Raw genomic sequence first — 14,606 nt, forward strand, 5'->3', positions numbered from 1 at the left:
ATAAGCACAGACAATAAAAATGCAACACAATAAAGGAAAAGGACTCAAACTGGAGTAAAGACAGTAAGATTTTATTCATATTTCATAAGTTTCTCACTTCCATTCAACAAAGCACGTTCTCAGGTGTGAAAACGATTTTTTACAATAAGCATCGAGGACAACTTTAAATTAGGGAGCAACACTGAGTATGTTCAGAGAAGTGAACAACCAAGAGTTAATCGTTGAGATGTGTTGGGTGTTCAGCAAACTGAAGGCTCGTCGACGGCGGCGGCTCCTTCTGTTGCGGCTTTTACGCATTTGGCCATCGTCTGGGAAGCCCTGCTGATGGAGTCTGTGCACAGAGAGGGAAACAGAGGGCATGAGGGGAATATTTTTTTAAAACAGTAAATTTAACACATTTAGACCTTCAAAATAAACCTGGAGTTAAATAGAGAGCTGAAGTTTACATTTTAATTTATCATGGCTTGGATACAGTCAGCTGAGCAAATTTAACATGTTTATTTATCAACAAGATGTCACTGTATTTCTAATGTAAATTATACCTGTCATGTAGAAGTCCTTTACTGAAATTTGAGGTGGGATCAGGGGAGCTGCTATGAGGTCCTGGTTCACAGCCTGAGAAGAACAGAATGAAAAGAAAAAGCAGAGACAAAGATGACTCAAGCAACTCTGCCTCAAAAACATTGAGGACTTAAGCAACTGTGACTATTATTTGAGTAATAATGTTTCAAAATAACCAAACTATACTAAGTAAGCTCCTATTCAGCTAAACCTTAACAGGCAGGTGAAGAGTTTCCATTTTTATATTTGTATTGTTTGTAACGGAAGACTTATTTCTTATGCTGCATTAAAGCAGGCAATAACACAAACACATGGTTATCAATAAAATGCAACAATATATATTTTTGATGAATATAAATTGTCCACAATCATCTAATCAGTGAGGCACAATTGTAGGAAAAGTGCCAGGGTGTAAATGTGGATTGTAACTTGTGAGTTTTTACTCTACTCATACTTTACTGGTGTGCTTTTTAACTGACCATTCAGACTGAAATGAAATATGACTCTGTGTGAGGTTTGAGTGTGTGTGTGTGTGTGTGTGTGTGTGTGTGTGTGTGTGTGTGTGTGTGTGTGTGTGTGTGTGTGTGTGTGTGTGAGTGTGTGTGAGTGTGTGTGTGTGAGTGTGTGTGTGTACCTGGGCAAGCTCATTAGCCTGTTTGAAGTAGTTTGCCTCCTCGACATCGTCATAACGGACCAGGTTAGGAGAGACCTCGGCGAGTCTGGATCGTACCTCTTCCAGGGACTCATAGGGCAGCGACACACCTGCCAGCTGATAACACACACACACACACAGACAATCCTTTGAATGACTGAGCTCTTGGTAAATGTTAAATAAACTCTATTAACATTGGTACATGCTCTGCAGTGTGACTTCCTCCTCACCTCGGACACGGCTCTGATGATCTTCCAGTCCTCTCGGGCCACTCCCGGAGGAGTGACGGCCACCCGGGTGTGTTGGCTCCTCCCCTCAGTGTTCACATAAGTAGCGTTTTTCTCAGTGTACGCAGCGCCAGGCAGGATGACGTCGGCCATTGGTGCTCCTACGTCACCATGGTGACCCTGGTAGATGATGAGGCTTTGTTTAGGCAGGTCGGCTCTGCTGATGCAGCCGCTGTCAGCTCCCAGGAGGAACAGGACTTTGGGTGGGTTTTTCCTAATGGCCTCCACACCAGCCTTGTAGCCCAGATCCAACGCAGCCACCTGACTGGCCACTCTGCTCACACACACAAACACATTAGTGAAGCTTAAGCTCAAATTCAATCTTTTGAGCACTACCAAGTTGCTGCTTCTCACAATCAAGTCACTGTAACAGTTACTCTGCTCTCTCTGTACCTGTGCAGGACATTCAGGACTTTCCAGCCTTCTTCCACTCCGCTGCTGGTTCTGGCGTTCTGAGCGATGGTTGAGACGGCGCTCAAAATAGCAGCTCCGTCTTCTCTCTGCAGAGCGCTGCTGCCCACGAGTACTACTGGACGCTTGGCAGATGAAAGCACCTGGAGACGGGGGAGAAGACAGGGAAAATTTAAAAACACAATCAGCAGAAAAATGCTCTTTAATCTGAAGTTTCTCTCTCCTTTACCTGGCAGAAGGGGTGTGTGCCATTCGCCATCTCCTTCAGTATTGAAGCCTCCTCTCCCAGATGGTCGTATGTATAACTCAGGTCAACTTCATGACCTACCATGGCAACACGCAGGTCATTATGGAGCCAGCTGATAGAAGAAGAGGAGGAGCAGAGTGATGGAGTCAAGTTATATACACAGAAGTTTACTTGCTCTGGATTTAAAAAAAAGTGCAACCTTTTAAACAGTAGAAGAAAAGAAATATGGAGTGATGTATGAGTTTACCTCTTGCGGATTCTGGCGTTGAAAAGTGGAGCTTCGTAGCGCGGGTTGGTTCCCACCAAAAGCAGAAGGTCAGCTTCCTCAATGCCGGTGATGCGGGAGTTCAACAGGTAGTTGGAGCGTAGGTCAGCGCTGCAGAGAGAAATAACTGTCAGCTAGAGACTCTGCAAAAACTGTGGAAAGCCTGTACAGCATGGGTTTTGTTGTATTCTTGCACGGTTTAAACTTATCATTACTACAACAACACACACACACACATACAGTCTTACCCTGCCCCCGCCATTGGGAAGAGCTCCTCAGTGCAGAGGTTTTCTGAGTTGAGCCTATTGAGGAGGTCTTTGAGGGCGACAAGAGCTTCAGCATCTGCCATCCCTCCTGCTATGGCTGCGACCTCATTGCCCTGCACACCCTGGAGCTACACACAAACATACACACACATATTTATGCTTTGATGTCACAAATGAACTAAGAGTCAATTATAGGAAGAGGCCTAAACAGAAAGATCCAATAGAGAACTATAGACACACTTACTGCTCCAGCAACGCGAGTCAGAGCATCCTCCCAGGTGGTCGGAGTCAGCTGACCTGACTCATCCTTCGCCAGTGGTTGAGTCAACCGCTGCCTCTTCAGACCATCATATGCAAACCTGAGGAGCCATAATGTTACTTATCTATTGAGATGAATTCAATCTGAAGCATGGCCCCTCTTAAAACCTTAAACCGGCTTTGGGTGTTTTACCTGGTTTTATCAGAGATCCATTCTTCGTTAACGTCTTCGTTCAGCCTGGGCATCACCCTCATCACCTCGCCTCCTCTCGTGCTCACCACGATGTTACTGCCCACCGCGTCCAACACGTCGATCGACTCGGTTTTCCTACAAAGACAGCAGAAGATGGAAAGAAATGGGTGAACTACTTTCCTGATGTGGGAAAGAGCCCAGGACTTTTCACAAATTCAGTGTCTAGTAGTAACTACGTTTAACCAATTTATTTATTAGATACTCTGTAGTTTCACATCTTTTTTCCTACCTGGTCTCCCATGGTCGTGCGGTGAAAGCGTAGGGCTTGGAGGTGAGCGCTCCCACAGGACAGACATCAATGACGTTGCCTGACATCTCAGACAGGAACATCTTCTCCACGTACGTCCCGATCTGCAGGTTGTTTCCTCGTCCTGTCGTTCCCAGGTCTTCAACACCGGCGATCTCACTGGCGAAACTACAAAACAACACACGCAGCAATGCCCAAATACACAGTTAGAGAGTCTAATATTTCATCAATTTGTCACCAAATTATCAAATTATTCTAATGGGTTTAAATAAGAATGTTTTGTTTCTGTCTCACCGGACGCAGCGTGTGCACTGGATGCAACGCGTCATGATGGTTTTGATGAGCGGCCCGATGTTCTTGTCCTCCACTGCTCTCTTTCCTTCTGTGAAACGGCTGCGGTCTGATCCAAACTGCATGGACTGATCCTGGGAACACAGCAGGTGGAGTGTTAACAAGGTAAATAACATGTCAAAACTAGAATTAAAACAAACTAAAATTTCCATTCAACTCGATTTTTCCAACTCCAAAAACTATCTTTGTAGTTAGACAACATGAAGTGGAAGTGGGACTTTTTTTTTTTTTTTTTTTTTAATTTGTCCCTTTAACCAATAAGTCATGATTATAATTTATTCATCCTAAACCAGGGTTTTCTATACACTTATCCACACTTACCTGCAAGTCACACTCTCCTCCCTGATCACAGATGGGACAGTCCAGTGGGTGGTTGGCCAACAGGAACTCCATCACTCCCTCCCTAATGACACACACACACACACGTTCATCACGTCTATTTACAGTAACTTCATTGACAATTTGAAATCTTGCTTAAAGTTTGAATCATATTTGGATGGAACCAGATGGTGACTGTTGAAGTCTGTACCTGGCTTTCCGTGTCTTCTCTGAGTTGGTGAGGATGTTCCAGCCCTTCATGACAGGCATGGCACAGGCTGCCACCGGCTGAGGACACATGACAGCACGCACACATTAATAAGACAGTAGTATTGCAAGCATTTACAGCAATTTCTGTCCAAAAGCATCTTCCCTTCTCTCAGAGTTGGTTGCTTATGAAACTATCTGCCTGCTACCTGATCAGGTGCGCTCCATTACCTTTGGTGCTTTCTCAATCTCCACCAGACACATACGGCAGTTTCCAGCCACAGAGAGGCGCTCATGGTAACAAAATCTAGGGATCTGGACTCCCACCTTCTCACAGGCCTGATGAGGAAATGAAACAGATGTCAGTCAAAGCAAGATAACAAAAAAAGGTGAAGTTTAGTTTGTTTGACATAGAAATACACTACTGCAAAAATGTCAAGGGTGACACAATATGCCTTCATGCCAGGTCCTTACACTCACTAAAATATGTCTGACAAAATATTATAATGTTGTTTGTTTGAATGGCAGATGATATAAGCATCAGCATCTGCAGTAACAATAGTGTGTTGTTTTTACCTGCAGGACAGTCGTTCCAGGCTCCACCTCCACTGGTTTCCCATCCACAAATACTTCCACCATGTTGCTGGCAGCACGCACTGAAGTACGCACTGGAATGAAATGAGAGGCCAAATTTACTGAAATATTCTACAATTCTAGCACAATATATTAAAAATGAATTATGTGAATGAATATTGTGATTCCACAAAAAGCAGAAGAAAGTGTAACAGAGCTATATCTTGATACATCGTTATTATATGATAATAATGAAACAGATCTGCAACTATATGTGTGAGTATCCTTCACTAATAAACACTGCTCTATGTTAGAACTAGTGACTTTGAATACAAATGCTTTGCTTTTAACATATTGAAAGTAAACACTACAAAAAGAATAACAAAAATAATGGCTTTCACAATGTACTTCTAAACTACAATACAAAGACACGCTGTTCAATTACACTGAGTAGAATAACTGTTGTTGACCTTGACACACACACACACACACACACACACACACACACACACACACACACACACACACACACACACACACACACACACACACACACACACACACACACACACACACACACACACGTCTTACCGGTGTTGGAGGGAGCCAGGCTGCTCTTGGCGGCTCCGGCCAGAGCTCGGCCGACACTCGGCAGTCGCAGCATGATGCTGTGAGAAGAAAACAGAGTTGAAAACAGTCAACACCTGAGCTAACCTCAGTCTGACATGACATGTACCAAACTCTATTCAAACACTTGCAATCTGAGCTGGCTTGGGGAGACGTGACGACCAAATGTTCAATTCAGATAACGTTCAAACACAAACAGTTTTCATTCCACATAGTCAGAGTCAATCAACACGAGCAACAGCAATAACCAACAATTTCTCAGAGATCATCTTTCACATCTTTCATCAAACCATGTTTTGTCTAACCATCTTTCACTGTCATATAATACAAAACTGCAAAAATTCACATTTTAAAAGCCAGAACCGGTGACTTATTGGCATAAATAAATTAACTATCAACTATTTATTACCCTACCAGTAATTATTCATGTTGTCAACTTGTCATCACATACTCTACATAATCTGTCCTGCAGAGAATATACAGTACTCTTAAATGGTTTGTACATAACAGGACCTCTCTGTATGTGTGTCCAGCCAAAAAACTTCAAATCCAAATGTATTCCACTTATTGAGAAAGAAAAACACAAAGAAACCTGCAAGTATTGATATTTCAAAAGGTGGAACAAACGACAAGTCGTTTTTTGGCATTAAAACATGACATAATCAATAAATTAATAATCAATTTTTTTGCAATCAACCTTCTGAAGAATGACCATAAATAGATACATAGTTAGATTGATAAGATTATTAATCCCAAAACTGAAATTTAAATGTCAGCAATGAGGTTAAAAAAACGCAATTAAAGGAGCAATCATGTAAAATAACTAAATAAACGAACTAATACATAAAAAGAAATAAATATAACATAATACTAATACATAGAACATCAATAATATTAAATAGGACAGAAAGTAAATAACTAGGACAGAAAGAATAAACAACTGTCAACAACAGCAGTGTTACTTTTACTGAACCAAGACGTATTTTAAGGAGATATCACGCAGAAAACTAAAGCTATAACTTATAAACCATCAATAAGACATAAAATGTAATGTTATGACAGTGTATGGGACAGGAAGCTAACAAATAGTTAGGACCTTGCAGTGAGGACTCCTTGCTCTGCAGGCTAGCAGCGTTAGCTCAGAGTACTACTCAAGGACACAGGCGCTGCTGCGGGTTATAACACACCAAAAAATCATTTTCTACTGCCCTTACAAATAAATAAAGCGGGTATTTAAATGCTTATGAGTGTGTGATGTGTTTCTGAGTCTTACCTTGCGCTATTTGGCCTTCTGGACCAGAACAGCGGTGATCAGAGTAGCACTAACACTGAAAAAGCTATGGCGTATTAGCGGAAGTTCACTTCTTCTTCTCTGCGTTTACCGGAGGATTGTAATTAGATTTAAAGTGCACAGCGCCCCCTGTTGTTTAAACGGTGAGTAACATCTTATTAAACACTACAGTTCCACAGTAACAAAGGTCATATAATGCTGCAGAATATCTGATTAATTTTGTCATTCTTCTTTATTTAGGTCAATTTTTTAAAATAATAAACACAAATTCTCCAAAATATCACCTAAAATTGCACATGTTCTCCTACAACTGAACTCTTTATTTAAATCACTCAAGCTATAAAATAATAATTAAAGCAATAAATTAATAAACACGAGACTATTCCCTGAAACCCCTGACTAAAATATAAATGAACACCCAGATTTTAATTAATTCATTTATTTAGTTAATTATTTATATACTTTTATTTTATTTATTTTTTATTATGTTTTAAAAAATATATTATTATCTTTACATGTATTTTTAATGAAATATTCTGCCTTTCCTCATATTTGTAACTGACATGATGTGATTTTGCCTGTATATATAACTTCATTAATATCTGAAGTATTATAATGCCAAATAATATTGATATGTTTTGAATACGAAACTGAGGCAAAAAAAATGGAAATAATTACCATCTTTCTTTCTTTCTTTCTTTCTTTCTTTCTTTCTTTCTTTCTTTCTTTCTTTCTTTCTTTCTTTCTTTCTTTCTTTCTTTCTATTGCTTTTCTGTTTATATTCTTCACTGTCAACATTAACTACATTTCCGATGATGCACCGCGTGTTACCGGAAGTATACACGTGTTCATTTTCGCGACAGTTCAGCTCAGTTGAGGAAGCGTCTACAAACAGCTAAGTTAACTAAACGAGCTAAGTGAAGTTGGTGCTTTCTCCTGTGAAGGAGTACAGCAACAGAACAGGTAAATACACATTAGAGATGAGACATTTCGCTGTTTATCTATTCTGCTTTTTATCTGTTCGAGTCGGTTTCAAATAAGAGTGACCAGGCCCATCCCATCATAAACTAGTTAGCGTCATGCTAACTGTGGTTAGTAGCAAACACAGCTAAAGGAAATTAAATATATCAACATTTACTGAAGGTGAAACTGAGGTTAACATATATAAATGATCTATATATAAGTAAACCTAATGTGAAGGTTATAATACAGTCAGTATAACAGTATGTAGCAGCTTCTGTTTATGTGTTGTTAGCTTGTTATTGCTAACGTCAGCCTTTGCTGTTGTCATATAACTCATATATATCTGTTATTAGTCACCAATTCAAAAGGGTACTTTAAAAATGCAGATACTGGACTGCATTATTCGTATATAAATAGGCTGTAGGACTGGTTTGGTATGACAGTAATTTAGCTTCACTGCTATAATCTCAAAATGTACTATCTTTCAATGACACCAAATAATAATAATAATTATAATGTACACGTTTAATTCATAAATGCATGAGCTTGAGACAGTAAGATTCAGCGTTGGGCAACCATAAATATTTGTAAAAATGTGCCGATCCATCAAGTAGATTATGATTATATAGATTATGAAATGTTTTACAAGAACAGCAAAATACAACAACACCATTAAAAGGCTAAGACTAAATAAGGTCAAACTCAGACGGTTGCACAATAAAGTTGTAAACAATTGTAATTGCCAGACAAAGAAGGCATGTCTATGTAAATGTGTCTTATGACAGGAAAAGCACAAACAGTGTCAGCAAACTGAATATGAACTGTTACAAAGCTGAGGAGTCAGTACAGCAAAAGCTCGATCACCCATTGACCGTAACCTGGACTCTGGAAATAAAGCTGTGCGTGATCCTATAACCCACTTTGTGTCATTGCCAAAATACATCATACATAACAAAGACTGTTATATTATACATAGTATTAATTGTGATTTTGATCATATTTGGTTATATTTGCGTTGAGAGATTTGGGGCAATATAACTGTTAGAATAGGACAAAACTTGAAATCAGAAATGTTCACAAGTAATGCAGCAGAAAGAAAATGTAAAATGTAAGTTCTTAAATATACTATTTTATTGTTAAAGTAAAGTTCACACATCTTCACTGTTGGTGTGCACAGACTAAACTTCATCAGGATGCATAAATCAATGTAGTATTTTTTTCCTCCCTCATCCTCCATTCTCTCACCTTCATCTGTTCTCATCTCCCTCTTTTCCACATGCACTTCTAACCGTTCAGCACCATGTTGCCGACCACCACGCCGAACAGCAACGGTGCCCTCAGCGCCAGGGATGCCGCACGCCACACGGCGGGAGCCAAACGCTACAAGTACCTGCGGCGGCTGCTCCATTTCAGGGCGATGGACTTTGAGTTTGCACTGTGGCAGATGCTTTACTTGTTTACGTCACCACAGAGAGTCTACCGCAACTTTCACTACAGGAAACAGACCAAGGACCAGTGGGCCAGAGACGATCCTGCTTTTCTGGTCGTGCTCAGCATCTGGCTGTGTGGTACGTCACTTTTTCTTACTGACAGTGTAAAGAAACACATTTCGGATGAGTCATGAGGATATTTGTGTATTCATATCCACGCCTCTCTTTCAGTGTTGTTCAATATAATTTAAACAGCATAGTGTTTTTCATTTGATCAGGTCGTCATACTATCAGTCAAATCCTGATCCTGTGATAACTGAACTTTAGGTGTGAGCATGGATTAGTTATGATTTCTCTTCCTGTGTGTCTGTGCAGTATCAACAATAGGCTTTGGTCTGGTGTTGGACATGGGAGTCCTAGAGACACTGAAGCTGCTACTTTGGGTGGTCTTTGTTGACTGCATAGGAGTCGGTCTGCTCATATCAACCCTCATGTGGTGAGTAGGAAGTTTCTTTGTTTGTTTGTTTGTAGAAGTAAAACATTTACTCCACTTACTGTAACTGAGAAGTCTTTTTCTTTGACTCAGACTGTCGGATTCAGTTCATCACAACTGAACTTAAAGGTGGACTTGTTTGACTCTTTAATGCAGGTGAAATATTATTCGTTTTGTCTTTTCCAGGGTGATCAGCAACAAGTACCTGCTAAAGCATCCCAGCAGGAATTTTGATGTCGAGTGGGGCTACGCATTCGATGTTCACCTCAATGCTTTCTACCCACTCCTAGTCATCCTGCACTTCCTGCAGCTCTTTTTCATCAACCGTGAGTAGATTCTGTCTCTTTTGACTTTTATCAGTTTGTTTGAAAGTTGTAACATTTTTAGATAAATATATAATTGTAGCATTTTATGTAACCAGATAAAAAGTTACTTGGGATGAAAGGAAATCAAAGTCTTCTGAAGTGTTTGTATCTTTATTAACAGTTTGTTGTTTTGTGTCTGTCAGATATCGTGGTGATAAATTCAGAATGGTTCCTGGGATGTTTTGTAGGGAACACTTTGTGGCTGATAGCCATCGGTTATTATCTGTACATCACCTTTTTGGGGTACAATGGTAAGTCCCAGTCACATTTAACATTAAATTATTTTAAAGTCATTCCTAAAGAAAATGGCAATATTGCGGTGAATGGACAATTTCTAGAAGTGTGTCACCTTGTTCGTGCTGTGCTTTAATACAAACTTAGGGAGTGTGTCTTTAGAGAAGCTGGACACAGACTCATTATGTTGTTTTGCCACCATCTAGTGGTCAAAACTACTTTTTAACTAATACACTGCTAGTAGGTGTGACCACAAGTGAAACAACATTGAAACTTTAAATTAACAAAAATGAGTGTAATTGTGATTTTCTCACAGAAAATAAAGAAATTGAGTAGTTGCGTAACACTATCTGTCAAAAAAGTTGTGTTAACTGTCTTTTTTAAATGTATCCACACAGCTCTGCCCTTCCTGCAGAACACAGTGGTGCTGCTCTACCCCTTCGCCCTGCTCGCCCTCATCTACGTCCTCTCTGTCTCTCTGGGCTGGAACTTTACTCGAGGCCTCTGCTGGTTTTACAAGTACAGAGTCCAGTAGAACCAGTTTGTCTCTGAAGTCGGACACTCGTTGGCTCCAGGCCGACTCAAAATCTGTTTTCAACTCACATCTAGGTGACAACAAATCAGTTTCTTGCTGCTGTCAGTCAACGTCCGGCTGAGAAGGACTCTGCCTCTGGTTGACTCTCAGTAAACTGGGACACTGGGTTGGTTGACGCTGGTTGACTCTGTTGATTTTCTGTTTGGCTCTTATGTTGAGCTGGAGCTCCAAAGTCAGTGAACAGTGATGTGTTTGGACAAGTTGCTGAAAACAAGATGGGATTACAGCTTTTATTGTAGTTCTTTTTGTATGATTTGTAAATAGTATTGTGGCAGGTTGTAATATATATACACACACAGAGGATTGTTTCTGAAGAGGAAAAAAAAAATGCTTTGTTTCAATAAGTTTTCTTAAAAAAGTGGAGGAACATGGGATTCAGACTTTTTTTTTTTTCCTTTAACTTTTTTCTTGAAGTGTACATTCCAAAGCACTTTCAATAAAAGGTTTTATTAACTTAAGTTGTGAAATAAATCTGATCCATGCTCTCCTAATGCTGGTCCATTCTGCATCGTTTCAACCTCCCAGCACCTTGCCTTAAAAGATTTGCATGTTTCTAGGGATTTTATTTATTGTTGGATGGTTTTTTGCAGGATTTTGTAGTAACATGCTAAAATCTCACAGTGGCACTATTGACCCTCATAATGCTGGAACATCACAGGCGATTATACAGATGTTTGTTTCACATTATAGTGCAGATTCATGTTGAAGCATCTATATCTGATAAGAAGGTCTGAAATAATTAAGAACATTTTTGTAAGCCATTCGAATTATATATGAGTGTTAAACTTATGGTGTAATTCTTTTTATATTATCTATATAGATACATAGGGACACAATATCTTCTGAGACATACTGTGTACAGAACAGTGACATGCTGATTATGTTATATAGAATAATAAGTATAAAGTGATAAGAATTTTATATTACAAAAAGTATAACACTGGCTCAGAGAAGCTACTTTAGTGCATCCATCAACATTTTTTTAAACTTCTCCACATCTATCTTCTTCATGATGAAGGCCTTGTGTTTTTTTATTCAGCAGGTCCAGGTAATCAAGCACCATCATGCCTCGGGTGTATGTTCCCTCCAACTCCACTGACACTGCAACCTGGAAGAGGAACACAGGAAGTTGTGTCCAATATTGAGACATCTGGCTTTGGGGGTTTTCTTTTGATGTAGAAAATATGTGCTGCGCTTTAATAATTTAGTTACACTTATTTCAAATCTGGAGCATATTAATCAGATTCTATATTTCTCTATTTTATCGAGACATATCTGAAGAAATTTGATGTAAAAGGGATAAAAGCAGCGTTCTGACCTGCTCGCTTTCTATCACCAGAGTGTCATTGATGGCAGCAGCCAAAGCAAAGGTGTCACAGGGGTTGAACCCGTTTCCTGCCACCAGCTCCTTTTGATACCGCTCTGTCTGGACCATCTGCAGTGACGACAATTAAACATTTAAATAAAAAATCTCACATTTCTTCTTAATTCTTGTTCAGTCTGTTGAAATAACACGCAGGACAGACTCGTACCTTCCTGGTGTACCTGGAAATCTTCTCCATGAAACGAGCCTTATCTGTGTCTTGAGCCAGCCAATCGTCACAGAAAGACTGAGAGAAAAAAAGAAAGATAGGAAATAAGGGAACTTTCTCAACACTGTAATAAGGAAAACTATATGTTAAAATAAATACTTTTGGCTTTATGCATTTTCAGGCTTATTTTCTCAGGTAATTTTTGTTATATTACAGATGTGTGGTAATCTCACCCATGGCAGGCAGTTCCTGCAGCTGAACTCCCAGGTGGCGATGTAAGTGGGACAGGTGTAGTGGTTCAATACAATGTAGGCCGCCTCTGGGTCAGCCACAAAGTTAAACTCTCCACACACTGTGCTGTTACCTCTGGCTGCACACATCACAAACACACAGTCATAAGTCTGACTCAGAGAAAACATACTTTTTTTGGAAATGTGTGACAGGTATCATACATTCACAGTTTCCTCCCATAATATAGAGCGCCTTCAGTTTCTCAGGGAGGGAGGGCTCCAGTTTGACAGCGAGGGCCAGATTAGTGAGGGGTGCCGTGGCAACCAGACTCACCTGAACACACAACAAGAAAGAATAGCAGAGCTTTTAAATGTATTGATCATGCACCATCTTCTGTAGTAGTTGGCACCTAATCAGGGCTTCATCGATAGAATAGATTATTAAAAATATGTTAAAGGTCTGTCAATATTCTGCTAAAAGATGCTTAAAATGCAAATATTGTATAAAATAAGGGTTAGTGCATAAATAATACAGTAACTAAAGCATTTTTAAAAATTGTTAAGTTACAATAATAACCAATTTCATCATAATTTGTGCTAGATTGATGGAAGTTTAAGAAACTGTGCTTCAGGGGACTAAAACTCTGATGCCTCTAATGGTGTTTGAGGTATACTATCGACCCACCTCTCCAGGGTTTTCATTGATCATTTTGATCATGGCCTGCACAGCTTTTTCCTTCTGCAGCAGTTCCAGGCCTGGAGCGTCTGCATCCGGGACATCACCCATCCCATCCTTCCCGTGGAAATCTCCAGCGTGGACTTTGCGGGCCAGCAGGGGTTCTGTACAGCCGCGGTATACTGGGATCTGTAGATTATTACAGGTTTTACCTCATGCTATCCAGGAAGTCATCACTCTATCATATACAAGTTGTAGCCAAAACTCACATCCAGCCTGTTGCACACTTTCAGGACTCTTAGTGTGTTCTTGAGGACGTTCTCCACGGGTGTGTTGCCATTGCAGCAGGTGATCCCCAAAATCTCCACATTGGGGTCTGCCAGGGCCACCATGATGGCCTGAGCATCATCTATCCCTGTGTCCACATCAATGACCAACTTCTTCTTCATCTTATCTGAAAGAAATGAAAGACGGAGGATTCTGTGTATTAAGAACATGATAATGTGTCCACGTTTAGCACACAACATAATCCTCCAATTGAGATACAATAAGTAATCCAGGTCTTTGTCGTTAAAAGTAACCCGAATCACACATCTGGGTGTGAGCTTGCAGTTATCACATGTTAGTGAGAATAGACCCGAAGCCATAGTGTCAACTCTAAGTGCTACTGTATCAGATGAAGAAGAAGCAAGGGTAGGAAAGAAAGGGTTAACCATCCCTGCAGGTCAAGTCGGTGAGGTTCGCTGCAGAGTTACAGCCTGGCCAGTAAGGGGGAAAAGTGTTGTATGAGCCAGCTATAACTTTCCAGATGGTTTACAGCTGTTCCCTGCTCTTGTGAATGTCCCTGGAGGTTCATCCAAAATTCTTAACATTCCCATCCAGAATGTGACCAAACAGGGAGAACAGTACTTGTCACTCTTGAAAAAGTGGCTTATGTGAAACCTGTCGTCTGCCCACTGCACAATTATGTACCAGTCAAACAGTCCATGTAGGCTGAAACATGCTCTGCTCAACTGAGCTCTGAAAGCCAAAGTCAACAGGTAAATGACCAAAAATAAATAAATCTTCCAGCAAATGACAAATTAACAAACAATGCCGAGGTCACACACTGATAAACTCATGTCTGTTCCTTACTGCTACTTACAGCCAACTGTTGAAGAAAAATCACTCAAGTCCTTGTCCAAAGTCTGCTGTGGTGTTGGATGTTTATTGATAACACTGGATATCGGTGAGCACGCTGTCACAGAGTGGGTCTGAGACAGTGGACTGACCCA

General features: G+C 40.2%; 3 protein-coding genes across 4 annotated transcripts; 1 reads left to right on the forward strand and 2 right to left on the reverse strand.

The window, feature by feature from the left end:
• Positions 1-50: 50 nt before the first annotated feature.
• Positions 51-6,891, reverse strand: LOC133976426 (NADH-ubiquinone oxidoreductase 75 kDa subunit, mitochondrial-like). Its single transcript, XM_062414637.1, has 18 exons — positions 6,797-6,891; positions 5,488-5,564; positions 4,900-4,991; positions 4,555-4,662; positions 4,328-4,404; positions 4,120-4,201; positions 3,742-3,872; positions 3,430-3,615; positions 3,141-3,275; positions 2,934-3,048; positions 2,672-2,817; positions 2,406-2,534; positions 2,141-2,270; positions 1,894-2,054; positions 1,444-1,774; positions 1,196-1,330; positions 543-615; positions 51-331 (listed from the first exon to the last, which is right to left on the reverse strand). Exons 2-18 carry the CDS (start codon positions 5,558-5,560, stop codon positions 240-242), a joined length of 2,196 nt encoding a protein of 731 aa, XP_062270621.1. The 5' UTR covers positions 5,561-5,564; positions 6,797-6,891; the 3' UTR covers positions 51-239.
• Positions 6,892-7,660: 769 nt separating this feature from the next.
• unc50 (unc-50 homolog (C. elegans)) lies at positions 7,661-11,792 on the forward strand. 2 transcript variants are annotated; one of them, XR_009924821.1, is made up of 7 exons: positions 7,661-7,777; positions 9,074-9,345; positions 9,583-9,703; positions 9,887-10,026; positions 10,209-10,316; positions 10,698-11,583; positions 11,673-11,792. XR_009924821.1 is itself a non-coding variant. In XM_062414445.1 (6 exons), exons 2-6 carry the CDS (start codon positions 9,078-9,080, stop codon positions 10,832-10,834), a joined length of 774 nt encoding a protein of 257 aa, XP_062270429.1. In that variant the 5' UTR covers positions 7,661-7,777; positions 9,074-9,077; the 3' UTR covers positions 10,835-11,716. The 2 variants fall into 2 exon arrangements, 1 of the variants encoding a protein (XP_062270429.1); XM_062414445.1 differs by having other exon boundaries at positions 10,698-11,716.
• LOC133976279 (inosine-uridine preferring nucleoside hydrolase-like) lies at positions 11,745-14,570 on the reverse strand. Its single transcript, XM_062414444.1, has 8 exons — positions 14,477-14,570; positions 13,602-13,786; positions 13,342-13,521; positions 12,879-12,990; positions 12,660-12,796; positions 12,427-12,504; positions 12,213-12,329; positions 11,745-12,002 (listed from the first exon to the last, which is right to left on the reverse strand). The coding sequence occupies exons 2-8, from the start codon at positions 13,779-13,781 to the stop codon at positions 11,877-11,879; spliced, it is 930 nt and encodes a 309-aa protein (XP_062270428.1). The 5' UTR covers positions 13,782-13,786; positions 14,477-14,570; the 3' UTR covers positions 11,745-11,876.
• Positions 14,571-14,606: the final 36 nt, after the last annotated feature.

The sequence above is a fragment of the Scomber scombrus genome, chromosome 24 (genome assembly GCF_963691925.1).
Source record: "Scomber scombrus chromosome 24, fScoSco1.1, whole genome shotgun sequence".
Classification (NCBI taxonomy): domain Eukaryota; kingdom Metazoa; phylum Chordata; class Actinopteri; order Scombriformes; family Scombridae; genus Scomber; species Scomber scombrus.